Below are 16,846 nucleotides of genomic sequence, written 5' to 3'. Positions count from 1 at the left end.
TGAGCTCTTTCATTAAAATATGAGGACCATGGGTTAATTTTAGTAGACAATGGAAAAGGTGCCAGTATTCAGTACCCCAAGTACCCCTTCAAAAAAAGCACTGGGTATACACAAAGAAATAGTAGACAAAATATACATATATACTTATGAAAACATATAAAAACATGAATGTACAGAAAAATTTCTTCTTTTATAAAATCTATTAATTTTTGCAAAATAAGAGGTTTATTTGTTAATATACTTATGTGTATATCCTCTATATGTCTGTTCATGAAATAGATCAATCTATTTTCATGTTAATTTGATGGCACTCTATGTCTATGCATATGTTTAATCTATGGCAGCATTATTATCCGTTTAGAGAGCACAGTTTATTACTGTGTTCGTTTATTATTTATTTATTTATTGCATTTGTATCCCACATTTTCCCACCTTTTTGCAAGCTCAATGTGGCTTACAATACATCATGAATAGTGGAAATAAGAAGTGAATAGATATTTGGTATTACAGAAGGATTTTGGGTTACATGATAATGAAAAACACGATAGTAATATAACAAGAAAGCATTGTAAGACAGTTTTGGATACATGTGGGGGTTCACATGTGTTGATCTTTGTGGTATGTCCTGTCGAAAAGATGGGTCTTCAGTAGTTTGCGGAAGTTGGTTAGTTCATAGATTGTTTTTAGGTTGCGCGGCAGTGCGTTCCAGAATTGTGTACTCATATAGGTAAAGGTTGATGCGTGCATTTAAGATCATTTAAGATCTATCGTATGTCTTTTAACATTTTTTTTATTTGTTACATTTGTATCCCACTTTTTCCCACCTATTTGTAAGCTCAGTGTGGCTTACATAGTACTGGAGAGGTGTTTGCAGACTCTGGTGTAAACAAATACAAAGTGATATTGTGGTAAGATAAAGTTCATGTGGCACAGCTACATTAGGGAATTGTACAACAAAAGAGTTGTGATATGTCCATTATGTACTTTAGTTTTGTTGTGTTGCAGAGATCAGGCATTTATGTTGAATTGGTAGGGTATGCCTTTTTAAACTGGTTAGTTTTTAGTTTTTTCCGGAAGTTTAGGTGGTCGTACATAGTTTTCAAGGCTTTTGGTAATGCGTTCCACAGTTGTGTGCTTATGTAGGAGAAACTGGATGCATAAGTTATTTGTATTTGAGTCCTTTGCAGCTTGGGTAGTGCAGATTTAGGTACATTCGTGTTGATTCGGATGTGTTTCTAGTTGGTAGGTCGATCAGATCTGTCATGTATCCCGGGGCTTCAGCGTAGATAATTTTGTGAACCAGAGTGCAGATTTTGAAAGCAATGCGTTCTTTGATTGGGAGCCAGTTTTTCGCGGAGGGGTTTTGCGCTTTCAAATCGCATTTTTCCAAAGATAAGTCTAGCTGCAGTGTTTTGAGTGGTCTGAAGTTTCTTTAATGTTTGTTCTTTGCATCCCGCATAAATTCCATTGCAGTAGTCTAAATGGCTTAGTACCATTGATTGTATCAGGTTGCAAAATGTTTCCCTCAGGAAGAATTGTTTCACGTGTTTGAGTTTCCACATTTAGTGGAACATTTTCTTTGTTGTGGATGTCACTTGGCTCTCTAGTGTTAGGTTGTGGTCCAATGTAACACCGAGGATTTTCAGGCTGTCTGAGATAGGGAGGGTGTAATCTGGGGTGTTGATAATTGTGGGGTTGTCCGCGCTGTGTTGAGATGAGAGGATAAGACAGTGTGTTTTTTTCTTTGTCGAGTTTTAATTGGAATGCATTTGCCCATGAGTCCATGATGTTCAAGCTGAGCTTGATTTCATTGTTGATTTCTGACAGATATTGTTTGTATGGGATATATATTATGACGTCGTCTGCATAAATGAAGACGTGATCTTCAGTCCATACATTCATATCTCATTACTGCCTCGAGCAGGATACCCAACGCGATAGTTGGTTCGGGCAGACAGTGTTACAGAATCTGTGTGGGGTCTAGAATCCAATTGTGAGAATATAAGACCTGCTGTCCTCAGAGAATACCTGCTACAGGTAAGTATCTTCGCTGTATGCCTGGTAATATTTTCCTCACATGTATTTTAGAACAGGCTGTATCCTGTTCTAAAATACATGTGAGATGGATGTTCATTTGTGATGTTCCCACTTGGATGCCCATCCTAAAATGCCGCTCTAAACATATAGGTTCATTTGTAACAGGGCACCTAGGTTTAATACGGAAAGGAAGGTGCCTATTTTTAGCCTTTTTTTTAAGGCATATAGGCAGCTATACGTCTTTATAAAATGTTAACTCAAATCCTGCATGACCTAGACTTAAGGTGTAAATATATGCACATACAATATGTGGAATCATGCATATTTTATAAAACACATGTGTACATCGTGACTCTATCATGCTTGCTCAAACTCTGCCCTGAACATGCCTACTATAGAGATATGTACCAGCTAGCATTGTGTATACTCTTAGGTCTAACCTAGGGGGTCTTTTACAAAGGCTCAGTAGCGTTTTTAGTGTGAGCTAAACGCTAGAGACACCCACAGGAATATATGGGCGTCTCTAGTGTTTAGTGCCTGCTAAAAACATTAGCGTGCCTTTGTAAAAGACCCATCTAATTCTTTAAAAGTCCATTAACACATGTAGATCAGCATTTTAAGCATGAAAATGGTTATATAATTACCCTCAGTGTGCTATATGTATAATACTACCCAATTTTAAAAACAAACACTGGGACCCAATGGTCTTACAAATGAAAATTGTATGTTGTTAAGTCTGCAATTCTGTGGCCCCTTAGAGGGTATTACTCACAAGTGATGTGCCAAAGGGGTTCCCTAGAGGGGTTAATAGAGCATTGGCTACAGGTATAGCATAACCAGGAAAAGGATGTAAAACTTCTGCTATCTTATAAGCCTATCTTCGTTTTGAATATGAACTTGAGACTGTTAGAAAAAATATTAGACAATAGATTGGTGGTGTTAATCCTGAATTTAATAAAGGACGATCAGGTAGATTTTGTTCAAGGTATGCTTGCTGTTCCCTTATCCATTCTTCATGCTGTTCTTTTAAAAATGTCCATAATACCTGAAGCTGTCATAGAGCCTGATGTCTCTTGCCGGTTTCACATTCAGGGGAGAGGGAGAAGGAGGGGGGGCAGTAAAAGTGGGGAGGTGTCATGCCTTAATCTCTCCAGTAGACAGCTACTGAATCAGAGCCCCTTTCTGTAACCTGTACATAACAAATACTAGATCTAAATAACAATGTCCATCTTTTTAATTTCAACATTTTTATTGATGACAGTTCATAATAACACCTCCAGATAATATAAGTATACAAAGATTCAAATAAGAAATTGTACACAACTTATACAAACTTATATAGTCCATCATCAAGAAATTTTTTAAAACATTTTCCTCCCCACCCCTCCCCTATCCTCTTTGCTAGTTTCAACAGTTTTTATTGTTATTTTAACAGTTGTAAAATGTGTAATTAACATTTGACATTTGGTATTATACTTCCTACTTATGGATATACAACCTGAACTGTTATCCTCAGTGTTTTAATTCCCCTCCCTCTCATCCTCCCCCATGATGCCCCAAATGCTTACAGATATCGTGAGACTAACAGCACAATAAAGTGATTGAATCAACTGATGTTCCTTGTTGTGTGATAGGTATTATTGTTGTATCTGAGTTAGGCTATTGGTCATTGTAATTCTTTAAAGCTTGTTCGAAAATGGACATTCTTTATGAACTTTCCCCCTTTCCCCTCTTCCCCCTATCCCTACCTCCCCCTCCCCTATGATCCAATAGAGTTTAACTGTGGTTGTTGTCCTATCAGTGTATACCCACATCTCAAAGCGTATTAAGTATTAGGCTCCGGCCTCTCTGAGATAGTGTATCTATCATAGGTCCCCAGATTTTAAGAAAACATTTTTTCCGGCGGCAGCTACCTTTTGCTTCTCTTGCTTCCCATGTCAGCAAGAGGTGTATCTGGTTGCGCCAATGCCAATATTCAGGGGGCCTATCTGACGTCCAGTTTTGTAAGATGCATTTTTTTGCTACTAAGCAGAGCTTACGACATAACAACATCTCATCTGCCGTAAGGCCTCGAAATGCCCCTGGGCAGTCCAGTATCAATTGTAGGGGGGTGCCCACTATTTTCCGTGATGTGGTGGAAGTCAAAAAATTCACTACTTTCCTCCAAAATGACCTCACTTTTGTACATTCCCAAAATGCATGATAAAAGGAATTTTCAGCTAGCTTGCATTTCAGACAGGTTGGCGTGTCGATCCCTCCCATTCTAAAGAGCTGGAGCTGTGTAAAGTATGCTCTGAGGCTCATTTTCAAAGCACTTAGCCTCCCAAAGTTCCATAGAAACCTATGGAACTTAGCCTCCCAAAGTGCTTTGAAAATATGCCTCTCTATGTATCACCCGGAATGCGCATTCTCTATAAGTTGCACCACTGATCAGTTTGGGGATGCTCCGAATATAGGCTGTTATATCCCAGTTATCTAAATTTGCCCCCGTATCTGCCTCCCACCGTTCACGGAGTGGCAACCACTCCCTTTGTGTCGCCAGTGTCCACAGTTTTTTTTGGATTTGGGAAATCGAGGGAGCCTCATCTGATATGTATGTCATCATAAAATTGTTTGACTTTTTCTCCCAGTTGAAACTTTAGCGCTTCCTCATCTAAGGAGTGGACATAATGTCTTACCTGACCATACCCAAAAGCATCCCCCCAGCCCCCACCCTCAGCTGGTATGAGTTGTCTGAGGGGCTTAATTTTCCCTTCCCCGTCTAATAGTGTCCGTAGACATGTGATACCTCTAGCTGTCCATTGCTGAAAAACTGGATTATCCATACCCGGTGCGAACATCGGATTTCCTCTTATGGTCAACAGTTCTGATGTATGTGGCTTACCCCCTATTTTCTTCCCTAAAATTTTCCATGCCTCTTGTAGGGGGAGCAGTAGAATACTACTTCTAAAAGTCTTGGGTATCCAAGTAGTAGTGAGATGCAGCAAGGTGACTAAATTATAAGGCCTAAAGTATGTTTTTTCCAACTGTAGTGGTGAATGTGTGTTTGTGGAAAAAATCCAATCTCTCACCAGCCGTAACAAACTAGCTATATTATAGTATTGCAAGTTAGGCAAACCAAGACCGCCCTGTTGCCAGGCTCCCAGCAGAAACTGAATCTTGAGCTTAGCTTTTTTTTGTGCCCAACAAAACCGCCCCACTAGCTTATAAAAACGCTTGATATCTTTCTGTAGTAATTTCAGCGGCAAAACTTGTAGCACATATAGCCACCTGGGCAGAATTACCATTCGTATAAGACAGACCCGACCTATCAATGGCACTGGAAGCAACCTCCACTTTGTCAATTGTTGTTCTGTTTGGCTTAACAGCTCGGTGACATTTATTCTATAGATATCCTTTGTTTGTGAAGTCAAAAGGACTCCCAAATAGCGGAAGGGGCCTTCTGTCCATCTCAAAGGGAAATCATTTTTCCAAAGGGTTTTGGTATGTAATGGAATTGCCAAGGCCTCAGATTTATCGAGGTTTAATTTGAATCCTGAGTAATCCCCATACTCCTTAAATACTTCAATAAGATCTTCAAGTGATTGTTTGGGATTAGTAAGAATCACTAATAAATCATCGGCAAATGCTGCAACTTTAAATCCCATTGCTCCTACCTCGACTCCCCTAATGGATCTAGTTGAGATTATGTCTCGAATCAAGGGGTCTAGGTATAAAGTGAATAGTAATGGGGAGAGAGGGCATCCCTGTCTAGTCCCTCTAGAGATCTCGAAGCTCACAGACCACCTCCCATTGACCAAGACTTTTGCTCGAGGCGAAGTATATAGGGCTTTAATTGCTTGCACAAACCAACCCGAGAAGCCATAATTGTCCAAAACTGAGAACAAAAAAGGCCACTCCACGCGGTCAAATGCCTTTTCGGCATCAAAGCTGACCATCAGCGCTTGTTCTGAATTCCTCCTGAGGTGTTCTAGGGCCAATATGATACTTCGCATGTTCTTAGTTACAGAACGTCCCTGAACAAATCCCACTTGAGCTTCATGAATCAAATGCGGTAATACTTTTCCTAGCCTCTTAGCTAATATTTTTGCTAGCAATTTGACCTCATAATTTAATAGGGAAATAGGTCTATATGATGACACGAGTTGCTCATCACGTTTCGGCTTTGGCAACACTATTATCTGGGCTAAATTAAGGTGTTCCGGCAGCTTCCCCTTTATCACCCATTCATTGAAAACCTCCGCTAGTATCGGAGTAATGTGGTCACTCATTATTTTGTAAAATTCGGTTTTTAGCCCGTCTGGCCCCGGCGCTTTCCCCAGTTTACTTTGGGTAATTGCCCAAGTGACTTCATCACAACTTATGGGTTCATTCAGGTGTTCCAACTCTATCTGGTTCAGCGATGGTATGTCGATATTCTGCAAATAAGAATCATTCTGTACTCCCTGGTTATCCCCAGCACTATATAATTGTTGATAATATTCCTGGAAAATATTGCTAATTTCTGTATCCTTATTTAATAATTTGCCATCCTTGCCTTTAATAGCAGCTATATGTCTTGATATAGATGGGGGGTTTATCAGTTTAGCCAAAAATTTGCCACCCTTATTACCATGTTTATAAAGTTGAAAGCGGTAATAAGTTTGGGACTTCACTGCCCTCTCATGTAGTATTGAATTTACTTCGGTCTGAATTGAGATTAGTTCTTTATGCCCCCCTGAGGTCGGATTCTGCCCATATTGTTTTTTCAAGCGTGCGAGTTGTTTTTCCAACCGCAGTAGTTCTCTATCCCGTTGTTTTTTGTAGTTACTGACATAACTAATGACCTCCCCTCGGAGGACCACCTTTGCTGCTTCCCAATATGTAGTTGTCTCCATTACGGACCCCTCGTTGAATTGTCTATATTCGTCCCATTTAGCTATTAGGTAATCTTTAAATTTCCCATTCGAATAGAGGTAGCTAGGGAATGTCCAACCTCCCTCTCTCTGGGAAATGTCGCCCCCCTCTTGCCAGGTCATCCAAACTGTGGCGTGATCAGATATCACGCAAGGACCTATCTCCGCTTTATCTACATACGTAAACATCGTACGTGAGATTAACAGATAATCTATCCTGGAGTGGGTCTGGTGAGCTCTAGATTGGTGTGTGTATTCCCTTTCTGTTGGGTGCAGAGTACGCCAAACATCTATCAAGTCTAATGTATTGCACATATCTGGCAGCCCTCTAGTACTAGAGTTCTTTCGCACCAATGGCGGATGTGATTTATCAACTAGAGGATCCCATGTCATATTGAAGTCTCCACCTATCATTACCGGGAGGGCCTCCATTTTGGCTATAGTCGCAGTTACTTTTTTGTAAAATTTGAGGTTCAGCGTATTTGGGGCATACACACTACCTAATATTACTTGTTTTCTAGCAATAGTAGCTGTGCAAAAAACAAAACGCCCTTCTGTGTCTTTATGTATGTTATGAATTTTGGATACTACCCCCTTTCTCAAAAGAATGGCCACACCCCCTTTGTTGCCCGCCGCTGGTGAGGCGATACAGTCCCCTACCCACCATTTAGTCAACTTTGCGTGTTCTTCATCTGATAAATGGGTTTCTTGCATTAATACTATGTCTGCTCTTAATCTTTGTAGATACTGTAAGATTTTCGATCTTTTGATGGGGGAGTGTATTCCCCCCACATTCCATGTCATTATTTTGATCATCTTACGTGATGTAAGTTCCCATTATCTTTAGATGGAAAAACTGTTTTTATGTGTGAGAGAAGCCATCCCAGCCTATGGCTTCCCTCTTTCTTATACTTTAGTTGCCTCGTTCTTCTGGGTACCATATATATAATGGTCCATCGTGTTTGCTCAACAGCCACAGTCACAAGTATAATCCCCTGCATTGCCCCCCTTCGTCGTCGGTTCCCCCCCCCCTTTACCTTCCCTTCCCAAATCCCCCCTCCCCCATCCTCCTCCATTCCCTCCTTCCGTGTGCTTCCTTGTATGAAGCCGTCACTTAATAACGCTAATCCACCTTGTCCCCCAGTCCCGAACCAGTAAATTCCCAAATCTTAAACTCTCCTCTTATCCCTACGGTGTAACATTATAACATTTTAACATTCCCTAAATGAAATATTCTTTATAGTCTCTGTCTTGAATTCCCCCAACACTCTACACATTTTAATTGCAACATCATTAACAGGTGAATTTAATTACCAACATGAACAGTCAATAGAGCTGCCATCTTCAGTTCCAAAGGCACTTTCTGTTTTTCTCCAAAGGACTTCCCAGGCACCATGTGCAGTGTTGCAGTAAATCGTGTCCATCGCCAGATTTATATCATTCTGTACTCATTACTGCCAGATCTTGTTGGCTCATGCAGGCTCCCCATCCTCAAAGTTATTATTGTCAGAGTGTTCCAACTTTTTCAGAAAGTCTTTGGCCTCCTTGTCTGACATAAAGGAGTGAAGTTTACCTTTGTGTGTTACTTTCAGAGTAGCAGGGTACTGCAAGGTAAAACGGATCTTCATTTCAAAAAGCCTTGAACACACCGGTGAGAATGCCCTTCTCTTAGCCGCAATTCCTGCCAAATAATCTTGAATGCAGAGTACTTTGGTATTTTCATATGCCAGAGCCTTATTTGATCTTGCTGCCTGCAATATATGTTGTTTATGCATAAAATTAAGCACTCTGCAGATAATTACTCGTGGCTTAGGATTATCCATCTGGCGTACTCCCAACCGGTGTGCTCGTTCAATTCGTAAAGGGCCAAGCTCTGCTGGAAAGTCAATGATGTGAGTCAGCCATTGTTCTAGTACTTTCTCCAGCTGTTTTCCACCCAGCGCTTCGGGGAGACCTACTAAGCGGATATTATTCCGCCTGGAGCGGTTTTCCAGGTCTTCGATTTTGGTTTCTAGATCGGATACCTTTTTCTGTAGATTTTGTTGCGTTTCTTCCACTCCTGCTATTCTGTTTTCCACCTCACTAGCTGTGGATTGAAACGCCATGCATTCCTTGGTCAGGCTCTCCAATTTCGCATCTAGCTGTTCTAATTTACTATCTAACTTCCGGTCAAGCGGGGCCAGTCGACGGTCTAACAATTCTTCCATCACTCCCGTTAATTCGGAAGTGATCTCGGCGATCCATGCGGACGACACCGATGGGCTCGTTTCGGGTGAAGTCGCCGCCATCTTGTCTTCTGTTATCCGGCCCCGCTGCCTTTCCTTTTGAGCTGATTTTGCTGCCATGACCGAGTTTTCGCCCGCTCTAGGTAACCAGTTACCGGCACTAAGTCTTACTCGATGCAGTAATGCAATTTTGGTGGGAATGATTCTCTCGCAGTTGTGGGGATGAGCAGGTAGGTTTCGGAGAGATTTTCACCGACACCCTCTCTCCACCATAGCGTCACGTGACTCCATGTCCATCTTTTTAAACATGGACATCCCTTTCTCTTCTGTGATTGGAGTTGAATGTCTATATTTAGGGCCTTTTCTAGTCCCAGCTAAGACATGATCAGGCCACACCCCCCTGGACATACTGCAGTGTTAGAAATTCATACCCTGCCGTTGTATTGGGATTTGGATATCCATGCAATATGGACATTTAAATGCCAGTTTTCAGACGTCCAAAAAAAAGAATAGAGCTTCTAAAATAACCATAGTCTACTATATGTATAATGCTGTACATAAAACAGGCATTCCAGGGCATCCCTAGCTATATGTATAGGGACTGATATTCAGCCCCTACATATAGTTTGTATGTGTTGATTGGATAGAGGAAAACTAGTTATATACCAAGGTGTCTAATCCAAATTTATAAGTTATACATATAGCACCAAATATCACGTCATCTACATGTAGTTTATATGTAGAAAGCCTGATTTTCAGCACTTCTGTGTATTGCTATATCGCAGCTCCTTGTGACTCTCCATTGCTCCAGGTACAAATAAGTACCTCTATATAATATGTAAGCTGCATTGAACCTGCTATGAGTGGGAAAGCGCGGGGTACAAATGTAACAAAAATAAAAATATTCAGCAGTGCTCACTATGTGTATAGCACCACTGAATATAGGAGTAATTTGAAATGTCTAGATTAGCTACTCCAAATTATTTTCCAGATGCCTCCCATGGGAGGCTGAGAAGAAGACAAAAACGATGATGGAATTCAAGAATTTGTGGGATAACACAGTGGATCACTAAATAGAAAAAGAATGGGATCCAATTAAAGCAAAACAGAAATGACCTCATAACTGGAGTGAGCTTTGACGGCAGCTTCAGAGTTTCGGAAGTAAGACCAATGCCTTGCAGACTTCTACAGTCTGGGTCCTGTGAATGGCAAAAACAGATTATGATCAAGGCTGGAGTGGGCTTCAATGGCAATCCAGTAGTTAGGAAGTAGGACCAATGCCAGGCAGACTTCTACAGTCTGTGCCCCAAAATTGGCAGGGAGAGACAGAGATATGTATACCCATGTTTAATCAGGAAGAAGTGGAACCTGTGTAGAGTGCCAAATTCAACTCTGGCTACCTTACTGAGCAGACTGAATGGACTGTGCCGGTCTTTATCTGCCAACATTTACAATGTTAGATTTTTTTTTTACTCATAATTGGCCTAACAGAATTTTCTTTTTAATACAGGGCTCTCGATTTTATGAAAATGAACTGAAGAAAGATCAACAGGTTAATCATCGGATTGAAAAAATGATGCAGCAAAAAGCTCAAATTACAAGCCAGCAGCTAAAGAAGGCACAGATACAGGTACTTGATCTTGTCTCTTATTACCTTCTCTGCTCCTCTTACTACTAGTATTACTACTTCTAAACTACTACTAGTAGTACTACTTTACTATTTATCATTTCTGTAGTGCTACTAGACATATGCAACACTTTGCACAAACATGTAAGACACAGTCCCTGCTCGACAAACTGGACAAAAGTGAAGTTACTTCTCTGCCGTAGATATTCTCTGAGGACAGTAGGACTTAAATCTTCATGCATGCGCGACATCACCGACAGAGTCTAGCAAGGGAAACAATACCCAAGCAGTGTTTTCTAGAAGCCACATGACATTCACAGTCCTGCTGGTCCTCAGAGAATAAGGGATTAGCGAATATCATCGTTTACTTGGGTTTGGCATAGATGTGTGCTAATTTGATCAAACCTTTTTATTTCTGTTTGATCAGACATTTTTGAGTGCTAAAATATGTTAAATCATGAGTAAAGTTTAGTTCACAAAAGGGGGAGCTAAAACAAGCAGAAAGGTGAACTAAGCTTAACTATTGACCCTTATTCACCTGATCAATACCCATGTTGTTTTAATCACTCCCATAAGAAATGAAACTCCCTATTAAGTCCCAATGCAGAGAGATGTGTTTAATATGTATTATTTTGAAGCTGGAAATTTAATCCTGTGTCAGAGATGGGACTAATGTTAGGCTGTGATGCTGTGCCAGTGTGGTCTTTGACCTGAAGTTCTCTAGGACAGTGGTCCTAGATTCAGGTCTCCTGGGTCCAGGGTGGAACTTCTCACCTGGGAACAGCAGCTCCAGGACCTTGTTGCCACAGACAAACACTAGCCTCAGAAATATTAGTTAATTCCTGGGTCAGAGGTGGAGTATTCATGTTTGGCATAAAAAAAAATCAGCCCTAAACACTGTATTACCTGAATCTGGGCTCCTCAAAACTTGGAGCCTAAGTCTAGCTTACATCAATAAGCATGGGGGGGACTCAGAGTGCAGCAATAGCCTCAGAGCCCATTCTCATCTGTTATTGGGCTGAAGCTCATCTTGTAACAATCTCAGCGGTCCACAGGCACAGAGAATATACGAGCAGATTTCCTCAGATGAACTGCGCTGGACCTGGGACAGCAGGAGTTGACCTTCCTGCATTTTATCTTCTGACAGAGGGCTGGAATCAGTATACAAAAGGATAGCAAAATGTCTAAATACAAACAATCCAAAAAATATTTTGCTTCAAAATATTTATAAAGATCCACTGTATAAATTTATTAAACACATGAAACCTCAACTGCCACAGGGGGGTTCCATAAAATAACCACCCCAGAATTTTGGCTTCTATCACTGGTTTCTTTAGAGAGCCCTAAAAAAAGGAACAATGGAAAACAACTCCAAAGGGAAAAAGAAACGATTTCCTGTTTTGGGGGGGGAACATCGTTTTCTTTCTCCTTTGGAGTTATTTTTCGTTGTTCCTTTTTTTTCGGGCTTACTAAAGAAACAAGTGTTAGAAGCCAAAATAGAGGGCTGGAATCCCCATGCTTCAGCTTGATGGCGACTCACAGAATACCACACGTCATCGGTTCTTCAACTGCAGGAGAGAGACTGGGACGGGGGGGGGGGGGGGGGAGGATTAATGCCATGGTGCAGACCTGGCCTCAATAGGAACCCCTCTGTCTTTCCTCCTTGGTCATTTATCAACAGAATTGTTCAGACGATGCCGGGCACTCTTTTCTCATGCTTCTCGTCATTCTGGATTGGCTCCATGGTATGTGGATCTTGTTCATCTCCTAGTAGGGCCCCCTACATTTGGATGGGGGCTTCTTAGGCAAGGCCTGGTAATAATGGAGGATCTTGATGATCCTATCTGGCTTATGGCCTCACCCTTGAGAGGCGGTATTAGAGAAAAATGGGCTACTCTGCAGTCATTTCCACTCTTCTCAGAGCCCAGAGGCAGTCCAGGTCTATAGTCTTTTTGAATGCTGGTACATGGAACAGAATCTCTACCCCTGAAGGCCACAGGTCCCAGATATTCTTGAATTTTTGCAGAAGGGCTTGGAATTCAGTTCCCTGAAAGTGCAGATGGCAGCTTTTGTTTCCAAGGTAAGATATTTGGCATCAGATTGACTGCACTGGGATTAATGCTCTTATAGCTATTCATGCTTATTAAGGTGGATAGGATTTGATGTACTGACTTTCTGTGGTTACAATCAAAGTGGTTTACATATTATATACTTATTTTGTACCTGGGGCAGTACAGGGTTAAGTGACTTGCCCAGAGTCACAAGGTACTGCAGTGGAACTTGAGCCCGGTTCCCGTGGTTCTCAGGCCACTGCACTAATCATTAGGCTATTCATCCACTCCTCAACAAGCAAAGATCTTCTAGCATCAAGTTGAACTGTTCCATAGTTGTTATGGGAAGTTTATGATAAATAAAATTTAAATGTTAAGTCTGGTAAGAGCATGTGGCAAAGAATAAGAAAATATGCATTTCTTTCTTTCTCTTGGGGTTCTTTAGTAAACAATGTTAACAAGTAGTTACGGAGCATCTCATATGACCTGTTTTCTAATTGGGCTTCTTGAGCCCCAGATAATTTCCAATTGGTTGCTCTATAATTAAACTTAATACAAATAAAAGTAGGAAAGAAATACACTGACACAGGTAATGACACTGAACAGGTACACACATGAAAGACAGATGTATATAACTTGATTTTTCACAACTGAATCACAGGCAAGCATGTAGCTTTCTTGACTTCACATAGTCTGTTCCTTTTTTGTGTGTGTGTCCAAGTATCTTTATTAACTTTGAAAAGTACAAAGTACAAAAAACAAAATGTGTACAACAGAATACTCAAATAGAGAGTTCAATGAAACCAAGCAGTACAAAGAAGAACAATTTGTCAGGTGAAGTTGCTGGATGTGAAAAAAAAAAATCACCTTTCAAGTACAGTGTCTAGAAAATATCAGAAACATATATCAAAGCTGTTAAGTGAGTATTTAAGTATTGGACATATAGGAGTCCAAACTAGACCAATGGAGAGAGATCTTTCGTATCTATTACTGAGATTTCAAATTGATGAAGTTGCAATACAGATTGCCACCAGACATGAATATTTAAAAGAGAGTTATCTTTCCAATTGGATAGTATGGATTTTACAGCAATTTCTAATAAAATGTTGAGCAATTTAGAATCATGTTTATCCAGAGAGGTGTCCAATGCCAGATAACCAAAAATAATCATTTTCCAGGAGATTGGTTGTTGAATGTGTAGAATTTTGGAAATAATGTTCCATGTCTTTTTCTAAAAGGCATGAGTGAGACTGCATTCAAAAAGAAGATGTTTCAGAGTTCCAGGATATGTCTTACATGACCAACAAAGATTTTGAGATAGTAGACCTGCAACTGCTAGTTTTTGTGGAATCCAGATGGCTTTGTAATGCAAAAAGAAAAGCGACTGGATTATGTTAGCTGAGGTTACTGGTCATCCAAGAAATTTCCAGAAGTATTTCCATTGTTCTGATGTTAGTTTGTGTTCCAAATCTAGTTCCCATGAATGCATGAGACCAGATTTGAAGATTCTTTTGATATCAAAAATTTGTATATGTTAGAGGCCATACGACCAGTACTAAATAGTTTCTCAACAAAGAAAATTAGTCGGTTGTAGTGAAAGTGTCAATGTTTTCATTTCTGGTAAGGCAATGCTGCAATTGCAACCATCAAAAAAAACTGATTAAAGGGTAATAGATATTTCTCCGAGGACAAGCAGGCTGCTTGTTCTCACTGATGGGTGACGTCCTCGGCAGCCCCTCCAATCGGAATCTTCCTAGCAAAATCCTTTGCTAGCTCTCGCGCGCCCGCGTGCACCGCGCATGCGCGGCCGTCTTCCCGCCCGAAACCGGCCAGTCTTCTTTCGTCCGCACTCGGTACGGCTGTGTTTTTTGCCGTGTTGAGCCCCGGAGAGTCGACCTCGCGCGTCCGTTATCTAATCGACGTGTTTTTTCTTCGGAAAAGTTCTTTTCGTTCGGAAAGTGCTCCGGAAACCCTCTTGGGTTTCGTTTGCCCCTTCCCGTATTTCCAGTTTTTGCCCCGGTAAGTTTTCTTTCGTTGTCGGGGTAGGCCTCTTTTCGGCCTCGGTCGAGATTTTTCTCCCTTAAAGTTTTGGTGCTCCAAATTCGTCATTTCGGATTTTGACTTCGCCGGCGTGATTTTTCCGCCCACGACATCGAAGCCTTCCAGCGGCTTCAAGAAGTGCACCCAGTGCGCCCGGGTAATCTCGCTCACTGATAGGCACTCTTCGTGTCTTCAGTGTCTGGGGGCCGAGCACCGTCCCCAGAACTGTAGTCTGTGTTCCCTCTTACAAAGGCGGACTCAAGTAGCGAGATTGGCCCAGTGGAACGTTTTGTCCTCGGGCTCTTCGTCGGCATCGGCACCGGGGTCATCGTGTGCATCGGCGTCATCAGCGTCCAGACCTTCTTCCTTGGCTGCCAGTGCATCGAGTGCATCGAGGCATCGGCCCTCTGCATCGGCGCCGAGACATCGGATAGCTGCATCGACGTCGGTGGTACCGGGACCTCGTCTCCTGATGTCGTCGGACGGTGGTGCATCGAGTGGAGTGCAGATGAGGGCTGTCCATTCCCCTGCTGGTGGCGGTGAGCCCTCGGGTGGGTCTCCTCCTACCCTGAGGGCTCCTGCGGTACAGCCCCCCCGAGACCGACCTCCTTCGGCCTCGGCCCCGAGGAAGCGACGGCTGGATTCTATGTCCTCCTCGTCGGTGCCGGGGAGCTCCGGTGACATGCTTCGGAAGAAGTCGAAGAAGCATCAACACCGGTCCCCTCCCCGCGTCGGCACCGAGAGCTCTGGGTCGCCGAGGGAGTCGGCACCCAGCAGGCATCGGCACCGAGAGGACCGCTCACCCTCTGTTCAGGAGGTGTCGATGCGCTCCACTCTGGACAGCCCGGAACAGCCTCCACGCCCGGAACAGGTTCTGACATCGACGCCTGCATCGACCTCCATGCCTTTCTCTGCAGCCGCTCTGAACGAGAGCCTCCGGGCCGTTCTCCCAGAGATTCTGGGAGAGCTGTTGCGCCCTACACCTCCGGTACCGACTGCGGCCACCTCCCAGGAGGGCTCCCCGACTACGTCGGCGGAGGGAGCTTCGCCGATGCGGGCGAGGGAGTCTACCTCTCGACGCCCCCATCGTGGACGTGGCTCCACGGAGTCGAGCCGGGCTCGGTTGCAGACGCAGGTCCGTGAACTTGTGTCTGACACCGAGGGTGAGGCCTCGTGGGAGGAAGAAGAAGACCCCAGATATTTCTCTGACGAGGAGTCTGAGGGTCTTCCTTCTGATCCCACTCCCTCTCCTGAAAGACAGCTTTCTCCTCCCGAGAGTCTATCTTTTGCTTCCTTTGTCCGGGAGATGTCTACGGCCATCCCCTTCCCGGTGGTTGTGGAGGACGAGCCCAGGGCTGAAATGTTTGAGCTCCTGGACTATCCTTCTCCACCTAAGGAAGCGTCCACTGTTCCCCTGCACCATGTCCTCAAAAAGACATTGCTGGCGAACTGGACCAAGCCTTTAACTAATCCCCACATCCCCAAGAAGATCGAGTCCCAGTACCGGATCCATGGGGACCCAGAGCTGATGCGCACTCAGTTGCCTCACGACTCTGGAGTTGTGGATCTGGCCCTAAAGAAGGCTAAGAGTTCTAGGGAGCATGCTTCGGCGCCCCCGGGCAAAGACTCTAGAACCTTAGACTCCTTTGGGAGGAAGGCCTACCATTCCTCTATGCTCGTGGCCAAAATTCAGTCTTACCAGCTCTACACGAGCATACACATGCGGAATAATGTGCGACAGTTGGCGGGCTTGGTTGATGCTCTTCCCCCTGAGCAAGCCAAGCCTTTTCAGGAGGTGGTCAGGCAGCTGAAGGCGTGCAGAAAATTCCTGGCCAGAGGAGTTTATGACACTTTTGATGTTGCGTCCAGGGCCGCTGCTCAAGGTGTGGTGATGCGCAGGCTCTCATGGCTGCGTGCCGCCGACCTGGAGAATAGAATCCAGCAGCGGATTGCGGACTCGCCTTGCCGTGC

The 16,846-nt window shown here is 43.0% G+C and overlaps 1 protein-coding gene across 4 annotated transcripts in view; it reads left to right on the top strand.

The window, feature by feature from the left end:
- Positions 1-16,846, top strand: part of POLK (DNA polymerase kappa) — a 238,105-nt gene that overhangs the window by 44,205 nt on the left and 177,054 nt on the right. For all 4 annotated transcript variants that reach the window (XR_003940991.1, XM_030193266.1, XM_030193268.1 and 1 more), the window contains exon 3: positions 10,668-10,787. Coding sequence is in view for 3 of the 4 variants with exons in the window: in XM_030193266.1 (XP_030049126.1) it covers positions 10,668-10,787 (120 nt within the window). In the remaining variant the exon portion in view is untranslated. The remainder of the gene's footprint in view (positions 1-10,667; positions 10,788-16,846) is intronic.

This window comes from Microcaecilia unicolor, chromosome 2 (assembly GCF_901765095.1).
Source record: "Microcaecilia unicolor chromosome 2, aMicUni1.1, whole genome shotgun sequence".
Taxonomy (NCBI): Eukaryota; Metazoa; Chordata; class Amphibia; order Gymnophiona; family Siphonopidae; genus Microcaecilia; species Microcaecilia unicolor.
This window is presented reverse-complemented; position numbering and strand designations above follow the sequence as displayed.